Below are 20,363 nucleotides of genomic sequence, written 5' to 3'. Positions count from 1 at the left end.
TCCGTCAACGACCGCGAGAGGCACGGCCAACCTGCCCCCACACCCAAGTCCAAGGACGCCCGACGCATGGACCTGCTCGGCCGTAAGGTCTACTCCGCAGGGGGCTTACAAATGCGGATTGCAAACATCATGGTCCTTCTCGCCAGGTACGTCTTTGATATTCTGACGTCCCTGGCGAAGTTCACAGAGCTCCTGCCATCAACATCCCGCCAGGAGTTCACGGCCTTGCTGGACGAGGGAAAGAAGTCCTCCAGGTCCTCTATCACGGCCGCCCTCGACGCCGCGGACTCCGGGGCTCGAACCTTGGCATCCGGCGTCACGATGAGGCGCATCTCCTGGCTGCAGTCCTCCACCCTGCCGCCGGAGGTGCAGTATACCCTCCAGGACCTCCCCTTCGACACCCAGGGTCTGTTTTCCGAGAAAACAGATACTCGGATCCAGACCATGAAGGACGGTCGCATCGCCATCCATACGCTTGGGATGCACACGCCGGCGACGCAGCGCAGGCCCTTCTGGCCGCAACCCTCCCGCTATCAACAGCGCTATCGGCCGTATGTTAACCGGCGACCGGCCCAGAACCGCCGTCATCCGTCAGGCAATCGGCGCAACCAGGGGCAGGCCTCGTCCAAGGCCCCCCAGGGGGCCAAGCCTGCTTTTTGATGGGACGCTCGAGGACGGCCCATCTCTCTCCCTACCGGATCCTACCCCCTTATTTTACAACCGCCTTTCCCATTTCTTTTCGGCGTGGTCCCAGTTAACAACTGGGTGCTGCAAACAGTCCAGTCGGGATACCGCCTTCAATTTGTTTCGCCCCCGCCTTCCCACCCACCCTCCCTGTCCCTCTTCAGGGACCCCTCTCACGAGCAACTCCTCTTACAAGAGGTCCAGACTCTGTTGAGCGTGGGTGCCATAGAAGCAGTGCCTCAAGACAGGCGGGGCAGGGGATTCTACTCCCGTTATTTCCTTATCCCCAAAGCGAAAGGCGGGATACGTCCTATCCTGGACCTTCGCGAGCTGAACAAGTACCTGCTCAAGCCCAAGTTTCGCATGGTCACCTTGGGGACCATCATTCCCTCTCTGGATCCGGGAGATTGGTTTGCCGCCCTCGACATGAAGGACGCTTACTTCCATGTCGCCATCTATCCCCCTCATCGACGTTACCTCCGATTTGTGGTTGGCAACACCCACTACCAGTTTGCTGTGTTGCCGTTCGGTCTCTCCACCGCACCGAGGGTCTTTACCAAATGCATGGCGGTGGTCGCCGCAGCCCTCCGCCGTCGTCAGATCCACGTATACCCGTATCTAGACGACTGGCTGGTTCGAGGACAGTCTCGACAACTCGTGATGGGCCAGATGGTGGAGATCCGGTCGCTCTTCCGGCGGCTCGGCCTCCTCATCAACGCCGAGAAGTCCACTTTGATTCCTTCTCAGCGAGTGGAGTTCATCGGAGCGGTCCTCGACTCCACCATAGCCAGGGCCTGTCTCCCTCACGCCCGCCACCAGACGATGGTCGCCTTCATCATGGACCTAGTCACCTTCCCGACCACGACGGTGCGCTCCTGCCTCCGCCTCCTGGGCCACATGGTGGCATGCACGTATGTGACCGCGTACGCGCGGCTCCACCTCCGCCCGTTCCAGTCCTGGCTCGCGTCGGTGTACCGGCCTCATCGAGACCCCATCGACATGGTGGTGCCGGTCTCCAGCGCAACCCTCGAGTCCCTCCGATGGTGGCTCGACCCAGAGATCGTGTGTGTCGGGGTCCCGTTCCACCCTCCGCGCCCGTCTGCCACGCTCACCACGGACGCCTCGGCGCTCGGTTGGGGGGCTCACCTGGGCGATCTCCACACCCAAGGCCTCTGGTCGACCCAGGAGCTCGCCCTGCATATCAATGTCCGCGAGCTGCGAGCTATCCGTCTAGCCTGCCAAGCTTTCCGCCCCCACCTGCAAGGCCGATATGTGACAGTGTTCACGGACAATACAACAGCGATGTTCTACGTGAACAAGCAGGGCGGGGCACGCTCCTCCCCCCTCTGCAAGGAGGCGATGCTCCTGTGGGACTTCTGCGTGACCCACTCCATTCACCTGCAAGCGTCCTTTCTTCCGGGAGTGCAGAACACGCTAGCCGACCATCTCAGCAGGTCGTTCCTCTCCCACGAGTGGTCCCTCCGTCCAGATGTCGTCCACACAATCTTCCGGAGGTGGGGGTTTCCCCAGATAGACCTATTCGCCTCCAGGGAGAACAGGAAGTGCCACCTGTTTTGTTCATTCCAAGGTCGCTCGCCGGGCTCCCTGTCCGACGCCTTCCTCTACCCCTGGACGGATCGCCTCCTCTATGCCTTCCCTCCGTTCCCACTCGTGCACCGAGTGCTCCTGAAGCTTCGGCGGGACAGAGCCACCGTCATATTCATAGCGCCGGCCTGGCCGAGGCAGCATTGGTACACCCTGCTGCTCGAGCTCTCCGTTCGGGATCCCATCCCCCTCCCGTCGTGGCCGGACCTAATCACCCAGGACTTCGGCAGACTCCGCCATCCGAACCTGCAGTCCCTCCATCTTACAGCTTGGTACCTGAGTGGTTGACCCGCGCGGAGAGGGACTGTTCCGTGGCAGTTCAGCAAGTCCTGCTGGAGAGCCGAAAGCTTTCCACTCGCTCCACTTACCTCGCGAAATGGAAGAGGTTCGCGCTTTGGTGCGATCAGCGAAGCCTGAATCCTTTTGTAGTTCCGGTACCTACCATCCTCGAATACCTTTGGTACCTTAAAGAGCAAGGTCTTGCAGTCTCCTCATTGAGGGTTCACCTGGCAGCGGTGTCCGCCTTTCGTCCATCGCTGGAAGGTCGGTCCATCTTCTGCAACCAGATGGTTTCCCGCTTCCTTAAAGGCCTGGACCGCTTGTACCCGCCGGTGCGGCGTCCTGCCCCGACCTGGGATTTGAACCTCGGCCTGGCCAAGCTGATGGGTCCCCCCTTCGAGCCCTTGGCCACGTGCTCCCTGCTCTACCTCTCCTGGAAGACAGCTTTCCTCGTCGCCATTACGTCCGCGAGACGAGTCTCTGAGCTTCGCGCACTAACGGTGGGCCCACCTTACACAGTCTTCCATGCAGACAAGGTACAGCTTCGACCGCATCCGGCCTTCCTCCCCAAGGTGGTATCGGCCTTCCACCTCAACCAGGAGATCTTCCTCCCGGTCTTCTTCCCGAAGCCGCATACCTCGCCTCGGGAACAACAGCTTCACACCCTGGACGTCCGCAGGGCGCTGGCCTTTTACATCGAGCGGACGAAGCCTTTCCGGCGTTCGACCCAGTTGTTTGTCGCCGTCGCCGACCGCATGAAGGGTGAGCCGGTTTCCTCCCAGAGAATTTCGTCCTGGGTCACTGCATGTATTCGGACCTGCTACGAGCTCGCTCGCGTGCCGCCATGCCGCCTCACCGCTCACTCGACAAGGGCGCACGCCTCGTCGGCTGCCTTCCTGGCCAATGTTCCGCTCCAGGACATCTGTCGAGCGGCTACCTGGTCTTCGGTCCACACCTTCGCCTCCCACTACGCGTTGGTGCAGCAGTCTCGAGACGACGCAGCCTTCGGCTCTGCGGTATTACACTCCGCCACGTCTCACTCCGACCCCACCGCCTAGGTAAGGCTTGGGAATCACCTAACTGGAATGCATTGGAGCAATCACTCGAAGAAGAAAAGACGGTTACTCACCTGTAGTAACTGTTGTTCTTCGAGATGTGTTGCTCCAATCCATTCCAGACCCGCCCTCCTTCCCCACTGTCGGAGTAGCCGGCAAGAAGGAACTGAGGAGCGGACGGGCCGGCTGAGGTATATAATGGGCGCCATAGCGGCGCCACTCCAGGGGGCGCCAGCCGGCCCGCCGGGGTTGCTAGGGTAAAAAGTTCCGAGATGCCGTGCACGCGCGGCGTGCACACCTAACTGGAATGGATTGGAGCAACACATCTCGAAGAACAACAGTTACTACAGGTGAGTAACCGTCTTATTTTCCTGCTTCGATGTGGACTTCTGTCCCAAACTTAATACCTTTCTGAGAACTAGGAGGGAGCTGTCCACATCAGGTGGCCTCCAAAAAACTGTAAGGTTGGGTGACAGCTTGGTGTCCCTTAAAGATGCAGAGTATGTTGGAAGGGGCCCTCTAGCCCTGGGGCCCAGCAAGGGATCAGGGCTCTGAAGCCCCATTTGGAGGCACAAGTGGTAGGAAGGAGTCATAGTCTTGGGTGAGATTAGAGCTGGGGTGCAACTTCTATCTAGAGATTCAGGTTTACGTAACATGAATGTCTCATCCTGTCTCAGGTTTGTTAGGAGGGGAGGAGCTGGGTCAGGGGCTTTATTTTGATTGTATAATTTTGTCTGGTTTGGACCCTCATAAACTTTTAAAATCCCTAGTAAAATTTATTTTCTTCTTTCTCTCTGTTTCTAAAGCAACTGTGTTGCTATGGACTGGGATAAAGATGGAGACACCTTAGCCATAATTGCTGACAAATCTAGTACCATTTATCTGTGGGATGCCAACACAAACAAAACAAGCCAGGTGGACAGTGGCATGAGGTAAGAAAAACTCTTCTTGTAAAATGTAAAATGCATGTCAAAAATCATACTAGTACAGTATGCCCTTCTTGGTGCTACATCCTAAGCCCATTTGGAAGCTGAAACTAATGCAGAATGCAGCAGCCTGCTTCTTAAGTGAGGTATGTTGCCACAAGGACATTCCACTGGTGTTTTGTAGCCTTAATTGGCTATCTGCAGGTTTCAAGGTAGAGCATTTCTGTAGCATTTCTGCCCTAAATGGCCTTGACCAGTCTACTTGAGATTACCTCTTTTCCCCATGGCATGTGCTACTGCCAAAATTGGGATCAATAGAAACACTGGATCTGGAATCCATTCAGTTTAAAACAGAGGTTGCTGCTGGGAAGGCGCTTTCCCTAAGGGTTCCTCAACTTTGGAACTCAATTCCCACACCTGGGTTCTAAAAAGGATGAATCTCTTGACCTTCAAGTATAGTGCAAAGATCTTTCAATACAATTTTTGTGGGTAAGGTGTTGCTGAAGGGCAATATCTAATCTTGTTGCTGTAAAGATTAGCTGGTCATTGTTGGTATGTGATAGTTTGCAGCTGGATATTTTTTATGGTATGATTCATGTTTTTAAAAGAATGTCAAGAGTGCCTAAATCCTGAGAGCGTCTCCATCTATTATTAGTTACATAGCAGTAGCATCCACAATGTGCTAGGTCAGGGGTCGGCAAACTTTTAGCAGTGGTGTGCTGAGTCTTCATGTATACACTCTAATTTAAGGCTTCGCGTACCGGTAATACATTTTAACGTTTTTTAGAAGGTCTCTCTATAAGTCTATAATATATAACCAAACTACTGTTATATGTAAAGTAAACAAGGTTTTTTCAAAATGTTTCAAAAGCTTTATTTAAAATTAAATTAAAATGCAGATCTTAGTTTAGTGTGATCTTTGCCCTTGCTTTTCCTTGCTGAGTTTTCCAATGTCTAGTGGCACGTATTTGGATACTTTAAGCTGCACACAGGCTTCTGAGTGATCAGTTGTTAACTGGCTGGAACCCCAGATCGGCAGCTGAGGTGAGTGGAGCTGGCGGCTGGTAGGGCTGAGCAGGGCCGGAGGCCTGGACCCTGTCTGGCAGGGGGCCTGCGCTGGAACTCCAACCGGAAGCAAGGTGAGTGCAAGGGGCCAGCAGCCGGAACCCTAGAGCGGCAGTGGGCTGAGCGGGTCAGGCCGCCCAGCTCTGGGGTTTTGGTGGTGGGCTGAGCGTCTCCACCTGCTCCCGCTCTTGGGGTTTCAGCTGCCGGCTCCTGCCAGCCAGGATCTCAGCCCAGGCCAGCATTGGGCTCTGAGTGGGACTGGCGGCGGGACCCTGGCTGGCAAGGGGCCAGCAGCGGGAACACCAGAGCAGCGCTCAGCCCGCCCCACTCTGGGGTTTCGGCCGCCGGCTCCTGCCAGCTGGGGTCTCAGCGTGCTGCCAGCCTGGGGTTCCTTCCCTCAGGCCAGCAATGGGTACTGAGTGGGACCCCGGCTGACAAGGGGCCAGCTGCGGGAACCCCAGAGTGGCGGTGGGCTGAGCGGCTCAGCTCGCCACCACTCTGGGGTTTCGGCTGCTGGCTCCTGACAGTTGGGGTCTCAACCCGCTGCCAGTCTGGGGTTTCTTCCCCCAGACCAGCAGCGGGTGCTGAGTGGGACTGGTGGCAGGACCCCGGCTGGCAAGGGGCCAGCAGCAGGAACCCCAGAGCAGCGGCGGGCTGGGCGGCTAAGCCCGCCCCACGTGCCATCAAAATCAGCTCGTGTGCCACATTTGGCACACGTGCCGTAGGTTGCCAACCTCTGTGCTAGGTACTTTTGAAGCACATACGATAATAAAGTCCCTGCCCCCAAAGTCATTCATCAGCAACAAAAAAAAATTTCCTCTTCACATGACTTATCAGAAACTTGATCCTGATTAACAGTCACAGACTCTGAATGCGTCTTATTTTGCTCGCTGTTACTTTACGTCCATCCAGTCTATGTAGCTGGGATATGAGCAGCCCCTGTTACACAAATATCTATTCTAGGGGTAGGCAATCTAAGACACGCGTGCCGAAGGCGGCATGCAAGCTGATTTTCAGTGGCATTCACACTGCCCTGGTCCTTGCCACTGGTCCAGGGGGCTCAGCATTTTAATTTAATTTTAAATACGCTTCTTAAACATTTTAAAAACCTTATTTACTTTACATACAACAATAGTTTAGCTATATATTATAAAAGAGACCTTCTAAAAACGTTAAAATGTATTACTGGCACGCGAAACCTTAAATTACAGTGAATAAATAAAGACTTGGCACACCACTTCTGAAAGGTTGCCGACCCCTGATCTATTCCTTTAATACTTCTGCTTCTATTAGCATTTATTATGCTCTTCATGTTTACTATTTTTTAAACTAATAATAAAACAGACAAAATGTCCTTCATGGGCATTTACATATATCAATTCGAAAAACCAATTACATGAGGGAGACTGTATCAGTAAGGAAGCCATACCTAATTGCATACAACAATATAAATGCAACAGAAATATCAGGACTCAGGCTTGGCTGACAGGTTAGGCTGCAGGGAGATTGAAATAATATTATCTTTTTACGAAATTCAATTAAAATATTAGCTTTTTGTATTAACTCTTCAAAAATCACACAAAACGCAGCCTTCCTCTATCTGAAACTCAAAGCAAAAATAGCTTCTGCAAGCTTTCTTACTATGTTGGATAGTTTGGCAATGAAAAAACTATGATCTACCATGTGAACACAGTCATGTGATCAGTCCCAACTATACCGTTAAAATACAAAAAAATTCAGAAAAGCACCATCTTTTTAAACATTTCTTAGAAATTTGTTGTTAACTGGATTATCTCTGATATATTTGAAAGTATATCAAGGATTCTTAGAGCTTATGGACAGATGACCACTTTTAGCATTTGTACACATCTAAATATTTAAACAAACCAGCTCTCCCCCACCCCCCGTCCCAGTTCATCGCTATTTAGTCAATGCTTAAGCAAGCCTGAAAGTGGCAAACTCACCCTAAGCAAATGAATTAAAAAATTTAGCTCAGGTTTACACAACACTGTGCAAATACAAAACAAATAATTATAGTTAACAATGTGTTTGGTTTTTTTAAGTTTAAAAGAGAATCTCACTGATAAGCCATATAAGATGATTTTATTGTGTTTTTTAATATTTCAGAGACCCAATGTCTTTCTTGCTTTGGTCCAAAGTTGGAGCCTTACTTGCAGTTGGAACAACTAAGGGAAACTTGCTTATTTATAACCGACAGACTTCTCGCAAGATTCCTGTCCTTGGTACGTACTATACTGAATTCATTGGGTTTGTATGTTTCTAACTGAGAGCAACATTTTTCTCATAGTGTTAAGATTCCTTTGTGTTCAATGTAAAAATATAATAATCTGTAACTCCAAAATGTACCCTTGTTCAAATGGCTATTTCTGATTTATTATTCTTACTAGAATGGTTTCTTATAGAATACTTTGTAAAACTCCTCTGTGATGACCTAGTGGCAAGGTTCTGTGCTGCCATGTGGGAAACTTGGGTTAAATTGTCTCCCTTGCTCCACAGGCCAGAAAATTGGTTGTGGAATTTTTCATGTTGATAAACTATCTTTCCTATGGTATATTTGAGGAGAAACATCAATAAACTTCAGAGTTCCATTTGGGCAGGAAAATGGTGGCTGCTGTAAACGGCTTGAGAGGTTTGATGCAAATCAAGTGGGAAGATGAGAAGTTCCTTAGGGTTCCATAAAGATACAAAGGCTTCCCTCTCAGGGATTTTTTTTTTTTTCAACAAAAAACCAAACTTTGATAACAAATATTTTCCATTGGCTATCATGCTTTCTTGAATATTCACCATGTCAGTTTTTTGTTTCACACCCTAATTATTTTCTAAAAATGTACATACTTGAATTACATTAATCTTTCCTTTAATTTTTTAATGTTTTTTAAAATGTATGTATTGTAGGGCTCAAACCTGCATAGCCTGGGTTATGAATTAGAGGCCACATTTCCATCTCTAATTTTGTATGGTTTTTTTATACGTGTAAATTAGATATATATCTGTTTTTCAGGTAAACACACCAAGCGGATCACTTGTGGTTGCTGGAGTACTGAAAATCTGCTGGCACTAGGTAGTGAAGACAAAATGATAACTATTAGCAATCAGGAAGGAGATACTATAAGACAGGTAATAATAGCAGCATCTTTATCTAACTGTTATACTTAGTTTATGATCCTGAGGCAAGATTCTGTGCTGATCTCTGAGAGTTACAACACTGGACTCAGCCCAGTTGGAGTGGATGCTAAAGTGGCTATAAGTCATCTTTGCACTCTCCCAATCCTGGACTGCTCCCAGGGCTGGAGCAAAACGTCAGCATACTTTGGGGCCTGTCTAAGTTATAGCAGCCTCTTTGGGTTGCCCTACTGGCTGCAGACTCTGCAGCGCTGCATGTTATGAGCCTGCCCCGAAATGCTGCTCACCACCTCTGCCCTGGTTTATCTCCGATGCCAGGGCTTGCAAGGGGTCCTTGGAAAGCAGCCTTATGGCAGTCTTCTACAGTGTCTGTACCAGGGGAATTCTTCCATGGTCAGATACAGGGCTTTTAGGGCACCTTCAGGGTGCTCCAGCCCTTTTACTCTTTGTGAAGTGACTGGAGTAGGGATGAGGATCTTGCTCCTGAAGTGTAAGGTAGGCCTTTGTTACCCCTTTTGAGATGCTGATTCCCTTCTTCCCTCTGATCAGAATTCTAAGAGTTTTCTTATGTAAATTAGAATCCTTGTGGTAATAAGTAATAAAAAGGTAATAATTGGAGATATACCAATCTCCTAGAACTGGAAGGGACCTCGAAAGGTCATCGAGTCCAGCCCCCTGCCTTCACTAGCAGGACCAATTTTTGCCCCAGATCCCTAAGTGGCCTCCTCAAGGATTGAACTCACAATCCTGGGTTTAGCAGGCCAATGCTCAAACCACTGAGCTATCCCTCCCCCCAAAGGCACTTTCTGGATATGTACAACATTTATAGAATTCACTTAATTTCAAATAGTAGAAACAGTGGTTCATTGAATACTCTTTTAAGAGCAGACTGAAATTGTATTTCTTCTAATGGTTGCAGACATTCCTCCCAGGTGTGCACATGCCCAGTGTACTGAATCTGGAGAACTTTGCTTAGCACTCCCTTTTGGGGTGGTACTCGCTCCCTTTGGCCTTTCATAGCCCCTCCCATAGCTATTTAAGTGCAGCACTGCCCTGACCTCCCTCAGTTCCTTTTCACTGCCTGCAGCTTGAGTTGGAGAATTCTGTGTGGTATCAAATATCATGTTTTCTGTCACAGTGCTTTCCTATGATTTTGTGTATGTAGTTAGTTATAGTAGTGCCCTTAGGATTTAGTTAGTTAAGTAGGATTTAGCCTGGTGTGATGCCCTCGTCAGGATTTAAACACCGCCTGACACGTGGGGTGGCTGTTTCTAATAGTGACCCCACACTCCGTGTTTATTGTGCCTTGGGAAAGGGCACAAGAAAGAAAAGTGCGTCATCTGTAAGTTGATCAAAAAGAGAACATAGGTGGCTAGAGACTTGCACCTGAAACAACACCTTATACCTGCTTCGGTGCTGGGAACCTCTGCAGATTGAATAGAGCTGTGCCATCTAACCACTCACTGGTACTGAGTCAAGATCAGTTGGACACCATACCGTCGACTCCAGTGCCATCAGTGGGCATTCATTGAGTCTGGTATCAATGATATCGGTGTTGGCACCAACTGTTTCCACATCACTGATGTGTCAGGTAGTGTTGGACTTGCTATGCTTCTCTAGTTCCTGATTCTTTATTAATACAGGAGCATTCAGCTGCAGTGTCGTCTTCTGTGCCCTTGCAGAATTGTCACCATTATTGGCACTATTTTCCACCATTCCTGAAAGTCTTTGATTCCTCCGGGATTATCATTTGTACAGGGATCAGCACTGGTCCTGCAGTAAGGACAGAGGCTCTTGGTCCAGTTCATACTGGCCACCAGTGCTGTATCCTTATCCTGAATGGCCTCCTTGGAATCCTTTGGATGTTCCTCAGTCTGCAAGATCCTTGGCTCAGTCCAGGGCAAGATCGCCAATCCCTCGGTAGTGTCCCCTCTTGAGCCACCTACATTGCAGACACAGACCAAGGTTGCTCCCTCTGAGCTGGTTCAGCCTGAACCATTGTTATAGTCACAAGTGTTGCTGCAGGAGAGCCCCATTGGCTCTGCTCTCTTCTTCTTCCTCCTCACCTGATTACTCCACGGTGCTGGATTTCTCCTCTTTTGTGCCTGAGAATTTTAAATCCTTTGAAGATCTCCTGAGGCAAATGGCTTCAGGCTGAGTTTGCTCAAGTACATCAAATTGGTGGACATTCTCCAGTCCTCAGCTCCAGGAAGGGGAGTAAATGAAGCACTTTTGGAACTCACAAAGACATTGTGTCATACCCCAGTTTCCTTACCTTTTGTCAGTATGCTTTGTTGTAGTTAGTATTATGTACCTATGCGGGGGTTTTGAGTGCTTCTTTTTCACATCCAGCCCCAAACTATTATTGTAATAGTGGCATATGAGAGACTATCTCAGGAGAGAGAGAAATCCATGCGTAAAGATTTTGGGCTTGTCTACCCTTGTAATGCTATAGCGGCATGCTGCAGCAGCCCCACTTTAGTGCTTCAGTGTAGACACAATCTATGCCAACAGAAGCAGTTCTCCCATCAACATAGGTTATCCACATCCACTAGAGGCAGTACCTATGTCAATGGAAGAATTCTTCCATTGACTTAGCGCTGTCTACACTGGGGGTTAGGTTGACTTAACCACGTTGCTCAGTGGTATGGATTTTTCAGACCCTGGGGCGATGTAGCTGGGTTGACCTAACTCTTTAGTATAGACCAGGCCAAAGAGTCTGAGTGGTTAAATTTGATGGAAAGAAAAATTTGTTCAACCTCATTGTTACAAATGTGCATTTCAAATCAGCAGGCAGTATTATCTAAATATGACTTCATAAATTGGGAGGTGTCAAGGCTGATTCCCCACTCTGGCAGTTTGAGTGCAGAAGATGGGGGCCTGCAAGAATTTTTAAAATTAATACTGGCCACTCCAGGCTGGTATTAAACTCCCAAGGTCACAACTTCTCTCTGACCTTGGATGGGTTGATGCTGCCACCAACGAAGTGAAAACTCCCACCCCTTTTGAGAACCCAGGAAGAAACACTTGGAAATTCCTTCTGGTAGAATACCCTGAAGCGCTCACACACTCACACTCACACACACACTCACACCCCTGAGAAAAAAACAAAAGAAATCAGCTGTTGCCACTAGCTAATTAAACAACATAAGTACAAACCTCTTAGGGACACAAAAATCCAATCCTATTCTTAAAAAAGGTAAAAATTATTAAAAACAAAAAGAAAGGAAATACATTTGGAATTTAGGCTTAAAAGAAACAATTACAAAAATTAAGCATAAAGATAGCTCTCTTGAGGGTCATCTTAAAGCAAAACAAAAGCATCTGGGGTTAGCACAGAGGAGTCCACAAGCCAAGAAATAAACCTAATCACGTCTTTCTAAATATTCCTAATTTACTTACACATTTGGGAGTTCCAAATATAATTCTAGGTATGATTTGATGATTTTTGATCATACCTGGATTAAAGCTTCTCATACCATAACTGCTCCTTGTTTCCCTTCTTCCCGGAGAACACCACAGACAGACAAAGGGAAGTTTTTTCCCCATTTTAAAAAGTTCTAGCCCTCCCACTGGCTCTTTTGGTCAGGTGCCCACTCCTTTCCTTTTACAGGTGTGCTTGTTAGCCCTTTACAAGTAAAGCAAGTAGAGAACAGCTACTAAGAGGAATTTTATAGCTAACTGGCTGGCTGGGTGTCCATAAAAGGGAGCTATCCCCACCCTCTTCATTTATCACAGGAGGCTATATCCAAATTTACTGATAAGTTGCCAGAATCCTCCAAGGAAGAGTTCAAGACACTCATTGTGGAAGGGCATCTAGTGGGCAAGATGTCATTGCAGTCATCACTGAACATGGCAGACACTTCTTCCAGGATTATGACCTCAGCTATATGTCATGGGGTCTACTCACTGCTGGGGTGCTCCCTTGTGGCTGTATCTGGTCCAGTTCCCTTCTAGGCAGTCTTACTAAGCAAAACTATGTCACTTTCCCAGTGGTAGTAGGGGAACCGGGGCCTGTCTACTGGGTTCCAGCCCAGGGACCCTATAATCAGCAGCCAAGAGCTGAATCATCTCAACTCTTGCTACCATTTCACTGGGGTTCTTCCTACTCTGCCCTCTGCAGGCTTTCCTTTCTACCTACTAATTTGCTGCTCTTGATCTTCAGGACACTTACTTCCTGGACAAGCCCTTGCAAAAGGTCTCTTTGATGGCGAGATTTGCCCTGCCTAGGTTTTTGAGTGGAAGGATAGCTTGTCTGGGATAGCTTGGAGGGATAGCTCAGTGGTTTGAGCATTGGCCTGCTAAATCCAAGGTTGTGAGTTCAATCCTTGAGGGGGCCATTTAGGGATCTGGGGCAAAAATCTGTCTGGGGATTGGTCCTGCTTTGAGCAGGGGGTTGGACTAGATGACCTCCTGAGGTCCCTTCCAACCCTGATATTCTATGATCCATATGGCGATTTCCTTAAGCCACAGGAAGTTTCTGAGATTTGTAGCAGCAGGTCAACATTGTCAGTGCTCCCCTTTGGCCTGTCCCTGGCTTCATGCATATTTACCAAATGCAGTAGCATATCTCAGAAAAGAGGAATTCTTGTCTGTCTTTACCCGAACAATTGGTTAGTGAAGGGCAAGTCTAGAGACCAAGTCCGCTTTTACGTCCAGTTCAGTCGTCTGGTCTGATTTTGAACAGTCATGGTTAATACCAATACAAAAAATTTAAGTTCATTGGGGTCCCACTAGACTCGGAGGGCGTTTCTTCCTAATAAACAATTCCAACCAATTTGCCTCTTGTGTTTTTTCCCTCCACTCTCACTGTTCATCTACAATCCATGTATGCTTGAGATTGGCAATTACATGTTGCAGAATGCAAGATTGTACCTTCATCCTCCTCAGGGCTGATTAAAGTGGTATATCTCCTGAATTGTCAGACATTTGATCAGTCCACTAGACCATCCAATAAATGTTTGCAAAGGTGTTCCCTTTGCCTACCCTCCACCAATCAGAACCATAGTTACCAATTCCTTCACAGGAGGTTGGGGAACTTATCTGGGGTCATTGAAAGCTCAAGGTTTGTGGACAGATCAGGAAGCTTCTCTTCATATCAACATCCTGGAGCTTTGAGTCATTTACAGTGTGTACCAGGCCTTTCAGGCATAGATCAAGAGCCCCAGAGTCAAACTAAGCATTTTAGCGCCCGGGGCAAGCAATCATATTTACAGGGGTAAGCAGGCCAAGGCTTAGGCCACAGCTGGGGGCAGCAGTAGACCCTCAGCTGGGGACTGAGGCCTGCAGCCACAGCTGGGTGTGGAGCATGGGGCAGGCAGCCGGGACCCTTGGTGCCGATCCCTGAGTTCAGGGCCAGCAGCTGGGGTGCAGGGCTGGTAGCCAGGACCCTTGGTGCGGGGCCAGGAGCGGAGCAGGGGGGCAGGCGTGGACCCTCGGCTGGGGTCTGAGGCCTGCAGCCACGGCTGGGTGTGGAGCATGGGGCAGGCAGCCGTGACCCTTAGTGCCAATCCCTGGGTGCAGGGCCAGCAGCTGGGGCATGGGCCTGGCAGCCGGGACCCTTGGTGCAGGGCCAGGATCAGCGCAGGGCATCACTCCCTCCCCACTCCTTAGGGGGCTGGTCCAGGCCCCAGCCACGCCCCACAGACTGAAGACCTCTGCCCTAGGGTTACCCTATTTCAAGTTTCCAAATAGAGGACACTGCCGGGGGGAGGGAAAGGAGGAGCTGGAGCAGGTATTTGAAAGGTGCAGGAAGGGGTACCTGCAGCAGGGGTACCCACTGTAGATGGGCTGCCAATACTGTGAGGGGGATGGGCTGGTTTAATGGGGGAGCCCCAGCTGCTGCTGCTGAGGGGATGCTGCATTTGCGGCTCCTGCTTCCCCCCATTCCCTTATTCTCTTCTTTCCCTACCTTATCCCATCCCCTTCCTTCCCCACTGCCTCTTACCCCATATCCTCCACCTCCCGTCCCCCTTGACCTGCCTCCCCTGCCACATAAGGCACCCTGCACATGTAGAATGGAAAACTGAACTGCACTAAGACCAAGGAGGTGGCGTCCAGTTGCAGAGGCACTGTCAGCAGAAGAAACATCTCCATACCACTCCCTCTGCTCCCCACCCAGGCCTCTGTTGGGGGGGATGGAGGAGATCAATGCCCCCCTGGCTCTGCGCCCTAGGCGATTGCCCTTCTCGCCCCACCCTAGTTACAGCCCTGAAGAGCCTGCTGCAGCCAGCTTTGTCAGGAGGCAATAAAGTTTTGGCAATTTTTCACCAGGGAAAACATCACTCCCACGGCTGCTCACGTTCCAGGTGCTCAGAATCACTTGGCCAATCACCTCGGCAAAAATTTCTCCCAGAATCACAAATGGTCTCTGAAGGGTAGTATGCCAAGGTCTATCGTCAGAGAATGGGACATTCTGACTATTGATTGCTTTGCAACAAAAGACAAGAAGTGCTGTCAATTTTGCTCTCAAGCAGGTCTCAGTCTGGTCTCGTTAACAGACACCTTCTATCTGAATTGGTGATCAGTGTTGAGGTATGTTTCCCACCACAATCCCACTCATTCCACAGGTTGTTCTCAAACTGAAGTTGGATCAAGCCAAATTGATCCTCATTGCGCCAGTTTGGCGAAGACAATGTTGGCTTCTGACTTTCTCAATCTACCTATTTGACCTCCGAGTTCTTTTCTCCTCTATCGTGACCTACTGATTCAACACCACAGTTAAATTCAACATCCGGTGCTGAGCACTCTGCACCTCGTGGTTAGATGAGGAGGAAGGACAGTGTGCGGAAGCACTTGAGCAACTTCTGCTTAGTAGTAAAAATACCATCCTCTAGGGCTGCCTATTTGGCCAAGTGGAAATGTTTTTTGGTTTGGTCACTAGCCTGGGGAATTCAGCCAAGGCAAGCCTGTATTCAGGCTGTTTTTGCACTACCTGTTACATCTTCATTCTCTGGTCTGCCTCTCAGCTTGTTGAGGGTCCATTTAGCGGCAATCTTGGTGTTCTATCCGCCGATCCAAGGGAAGTCAATTTTCTCAAACTTCATGGTAGTGGAGGAAATGTCAATTTCTTTCCACCTGTGAAAGAAGAGATTTCTTTGTCCGACCTTAGTATAGTATTGGCTGCCCTCATAGGATCTCCGTTTGAGCCCATAGCAACCTGTTCTCTGTCGCTTCTTTGTCAAAAGATGGCCTTTCTTTTGCCGCCAGGAGAGCGAGTGAACTGCAGGTCTTGATGGCAGAGCCTCCATGTATGCAATTTTTCAAAGACAAACTGACTCTGCAGCTGCATCCAAGATGGTTTCACTATTTTACCTTCATCAAACAATATACTTACCTGTATTCTTTCAAAGCCACACTCAAATACAGATGAACAGCACCTTTATACATTGGATATGAGACATTGCTTGACATTTTATCTGGAAGGGATTAAAGAATTTTATCACCTCAGTTTTTTGTCTCCTATGGGAATCAGATGAAGGAGGTCAGTTGGTTTCCACATGGATGATTTCCAGATGGATCACGTTCTGCATGACAACAACATATGGGGTAGCTCAGGTGCTCCTCCACAGACACTGGTGACTCATTCAACGAGGGCCCAAGCAGCTTCTGTTGTTCTCAGTAATGTTTCTGTACGTTTTCAGTGCTGCTATCTGGTCTTCTGTGCGTACAAGACACTATGCTATTTTGACTGCGTCTCAGTCAGATGCCACTTCGGAAAGGCAGTCGTCAAGTCACTGTTTAACTAGAGCCCAATCCCAAGCCCTACCTCCTTTGGTCACTGCTTGTGAGTCACCTGAGTGGAATATACATCTGCAACCACTCGAAGATGAAAAACAGTTACCTCTCTGTACTGTAACTGTTGTGCTTTGAGATGTGAGTGCAGACGTGTATTCCACAACCCACTTTCTGTCCCCACTGCATTAGAGTCTCAAATGTTGATACTCTGTGTGAAGGACCTAAGGAGGGGTCGGGGTGGTGCTGCCTTTAAATAGCTATGGGAGTGATTAGGAGGGGCCCGATGGGCACTGCTAGGCAAAGTTCTCCGACTTCAGTGCAGTGGGCATGTGTACACCTGAGTGGAATACATGGCTGCATCTGCATCTCAAAGAACAATGGTTACAGTACAGATAAGTACCTGTTTTTTCTTTAGTTGGACCCTCGTCTGGGGAGAGTTCAAACGAATCTATGCTTTGGCTGTATTTTGTATATAGTAAATGGCTTTGGAATTCATATAGGAGCAAAGCTATATAAATACAACATGAATCTCCTTTTGGGTGGGTAGACAGGACTGCTTATTTCATCTCATCCGCTTTTGTCTTTAAATGCTCTATTGTTGGCCCTATCTTCTTTTCCCACTACGTTCTTTTGCTGCATGACCTCAGTTGGTCACGCCACTTCAGTTACTACCCTGTCTACAAAACAACATGAAGATCATCTCTATTTAGAGTTGCATCTCTAACTGCCTTTTAGACATCTAAACCTGGATGATCCCTGGCAATTCAAGCCTAACATGATCAAAACTGATCTTTTCTTTTTCTTTCTTTCTTTCTGTTTTTGTTGTTAATGAAGAAAGGATGTTGGAGTTGTGAATAAAGGGAGAATAGTGGAATTGTAATATTTATTTATTTGTATTGCATTAACACCCAAAATATTCTAGATAGGAAGAGTATCCTCTTCCCTTATCTGTGCAGTGCTTGGCACACTGTGCTACATAAATAAATAATATCTGAATCTGGACTTCCTTCTCGCAGACTTCAGTGAGATCGGATCCCAGTGATATGCAGTTCTCAGTGATGAAGACTGATGAAAGAATATCAACCAAGGAAAGCACAGTAAGCAGACTGTATGAAACCAATGCACAACACCATTCAGCACATCTCAGATGATGTTCTGAATGTAAACAGAATGCCCTACCTGTCTCTGTCACATTAGCATACAGTATTACTTAAAAGGTTCAGATGACGTTATCTGAAAAGGAAGAATTAATTTGATTAAAATAAACTATACTACAAACTAAAGTAAAGTTGCTGTGGTATCTTTAGAAGAGCTTAAAATAATAGTAATTCTTAAACGTTTCAGACCTTTAACTCTTACGATGACTAGTGGTACTCACATTTAAGAACGAAATGCTTTAAGAGGTTATGACTAGAGATGGGCTGAGGCCAAATCTTTGGATTCACACACACTCAGACTTTGGGGAAACTCAAATCTCTTGGATTCACACACACTCAGACTTTGGGGAAACTCAAATCTCTTGTTTCCGCCATTACAGTTTTTTGGGTTTGCACTGGGTCTTGGTTCCCCCCCCAAATGTGTTAGCGCCCCCCCCAACTCTGTTTCTTATTGGTATTTTAATACTCCTAAAATAGGCATTAGTATGAGTAGTGCTTCACTTTTAGACTAAGGGCAAACAGAGAATGATCTAAATTAAGATAGAAAATAGCCTCTTTGTTTAATATTCTTGTCAATCCAAGCAAACACAAAGCATGAGACATAAAACAAGTTCTTCTTTGTTTTCTTGTTATAGGTGTTATAGTAATAAGCCTCTGTTTTCTGATGATCTCCTCCCTTCCCTGTGTTACCCTGCATTGAGCTAGCTTCTACTTTGTCTGATAGCAATGCTATTTATTTGGTCACCAGAGAATGCAAAGAGAGCATTGAAAACTGAGCCTTTCTTTCCCCAGAGACAAAATCCATCATCTTTGTGGATTTCATCAAAGAAGAAGCATTTATCTAGATAGATATTAAATTGTACGTCTTCATAATTTTTAAGGAAATCATTTTAAAATTACTTGAATAACTTTTAAGGAAATTTCATTACATTATTAAATATTTTTATGTTTAGAAATGTTATCTGTTTAGAAGCTTTGTTTATATCATTGACTAACATTAGCCACCAGAGCTGTGATAGTTTCCTTGCACTCTACCGATGACAATTCTCTGCATCCCAAAAAACAATATCCTCTGATTTTATGTTATAACTTGACCAATAGAACTAGACCTTCAACTGAATTCTGAAGGATAAAAGTTTCGTCTTTTAGTATAAACAGTAGTGTGTTTATTTTAAAATGGTGTTCTCACTGGGTGTGTTTTTCACTTTGTCAATTGCCAGGTAAGTGTGGTGGTTGGCAAGAAAACATTGTTTCTTTTTAATTTGAATGATCCTGATAACCCAATTGATCTGGAATTCCAGCAGCGCTATGGCAACATTGTAACCTATAGATGGTGAGTAAGCACTAACTTCTTAATATTGCAAGAAAAAGCTGAGGTTTTTATCTTTCTAATTTATTTTCATTTCTGGTATTTATCCCACTATCACATGAGGATTTTTGGGGTTTATATAGTAGTCTTTTTAATACAATATTCCTTTCAAACTAAAGCAGTGGTCCACAAACTGTGGGGCATGCCCCTCTAGGGAGACATGGAGGAAAGTTCAGGGAGTGCATGGTGGGGCCGGGCCAGTTCCCACAGGGGGCAGGGATGGAGCACCCAGGGCCGCCCAGAGGGGGGGGCAAAGAGGGCAATTTGCCCCGGGCCCCGGGCTCCGCAGGGGCCCCCAAGAGAAGAGCGGAGGCTCCCGCCTCCGCCCCTCTCCTGGAGCCTCAGTGTCTCCGGCGGGGCCCCTGAGCCCCGCCCCGCTCAGAGACGGTCCCGCCCCAGCCCCAGCCCCAGCCTCTTACCGAGCACGTCTCTGGCGGGGCCTGAGCTCCGTCCCGCTCAGAGCCGCGTGGTGAGCGGGGCGGGGCTGGGAGCTCCAACGGGGCCTGAGCCCCGCCCCGCTCAGAGCGCCGTGGGGAGGGGGCGGGGCAGCTGCCTCCGCTCGGCGTGGAGCTCACAGCCCCGCCCCCTCACCACGCGGCTCTGAGCGGGACGGAGCTCAGGCCCCGCCAGAGACGTGCTCGGTAAGGGGCCGGGGTGGGGGGGGGAAGCGGGACCCGCCGCCGCCACCGAAGCGCAGCCCGGTCTTCGGCGGCGGGGGGCCCCTTCTGTTCCGGGACCCGCCGCCTAAGTGCCCGGAAGGCGTGCAGCGGGGACACCCCCCCCCCCCGCCACCGAATTACCGCCGAAGACCAGGCTGCGCTTCGGCGGCGGTCCCGCTTTGGTGGTAATTCGGCGGCGGGGGGTTCCCGCCGCGGGTCTTCGGGGCACTTTGGCGGCGGGTCCCGGAACGGAAGGGCCCCCCCACCGCCGAAGACCCCGGGCCCCCGGAATCCTCTGGGCGGCCCTGGGAGCACCACCCAGCCCCACTTCATTCCCAGCCCAGCTCCACCCCCAGCTCCACTCCAATCCCAGTTCCAGCTGCAGGTCTGCTCTGGCCCCAGCCACCGCTCCTCTATGTCCCCTGCTCTGCCCCCAGCCCAGCTCAGCCCTCATTCCCTCTCTGCCCTGAGGCCAGCTCCATCTCTAGCCTCAGTTCCTCCCTGGTTCCCAGTTCCCCAACTCCGCCTTCAGCCCAAGAGCCAACTGCAGGAATGGAGGTGGGGCGTGGACAGATTCCATAATAAGGGGGGGCACAACAGGAAAAGTTTGGTCAGCACTGGACTAAAGGAATAGTCCCCTTCACTGAAAATTCTGTTGTTTAAAAAGCAGTGATGTCAAAATG

General features: G+C 48.8%; 1 protein-coding gene across 4 annotated transcripts in view; it reads left to right on the top strand.

The window, feature by feature from the left end:
• WDR19 (WD repeat domain 19) overlaps positions 1 to 20,363 on the top strand; it is a 122,980-nt gene that overhangs the window by 19,834 nt on the left and 82,783 nt on the right. For all 4 annotated transcript variants that reach the window (XM_045017765.1, XM_045017766.1, XM_045017764.1 and 1 more), the window contains exons 4-8: positions 4,430 to 4,555; positions 7,742 to 7,857; positions 8,637 to 8,752; positions 17,512 to 17,592; positions 18,873 to 18,985. In XM_045017765.1, the coding sequence (XP_044873700.1) occupies positions 4,430 to 4,555; positions 7,742 to 7,857; positions 8,637 to 8,752; positions 17,512 to 17,592; positions 18,873 to 18,985 (552 nt within the window). The remainder of the gene's footprint in view (positions 1 to 4,429; positions 4,556 to 7,741; positions 7,858 to 8,636; positions 8,753 to 17,511; positions 17,593 to 18,872; positions 18,986 to 20,363) is intronic.

This window comes from Mauremys mutica, chromosome 5 (genome assembly GCF_020497125.1).
Source record: "Mauremys mutica isolate MM-2020 ecotype Southern chromosome 5, ASM2049712v1, whole genome shotgun sequence".
NCBI lineage: Eukaryota > Metazoa > Chordata > Testudines > Geoemydidae > Mauremys > Mauremys mutica.
The sequence above is the reverse complement of the archived record's forward strand: the minus strand, read 5'-3'. Positions and strand labels throughout refer to the sequence as shown.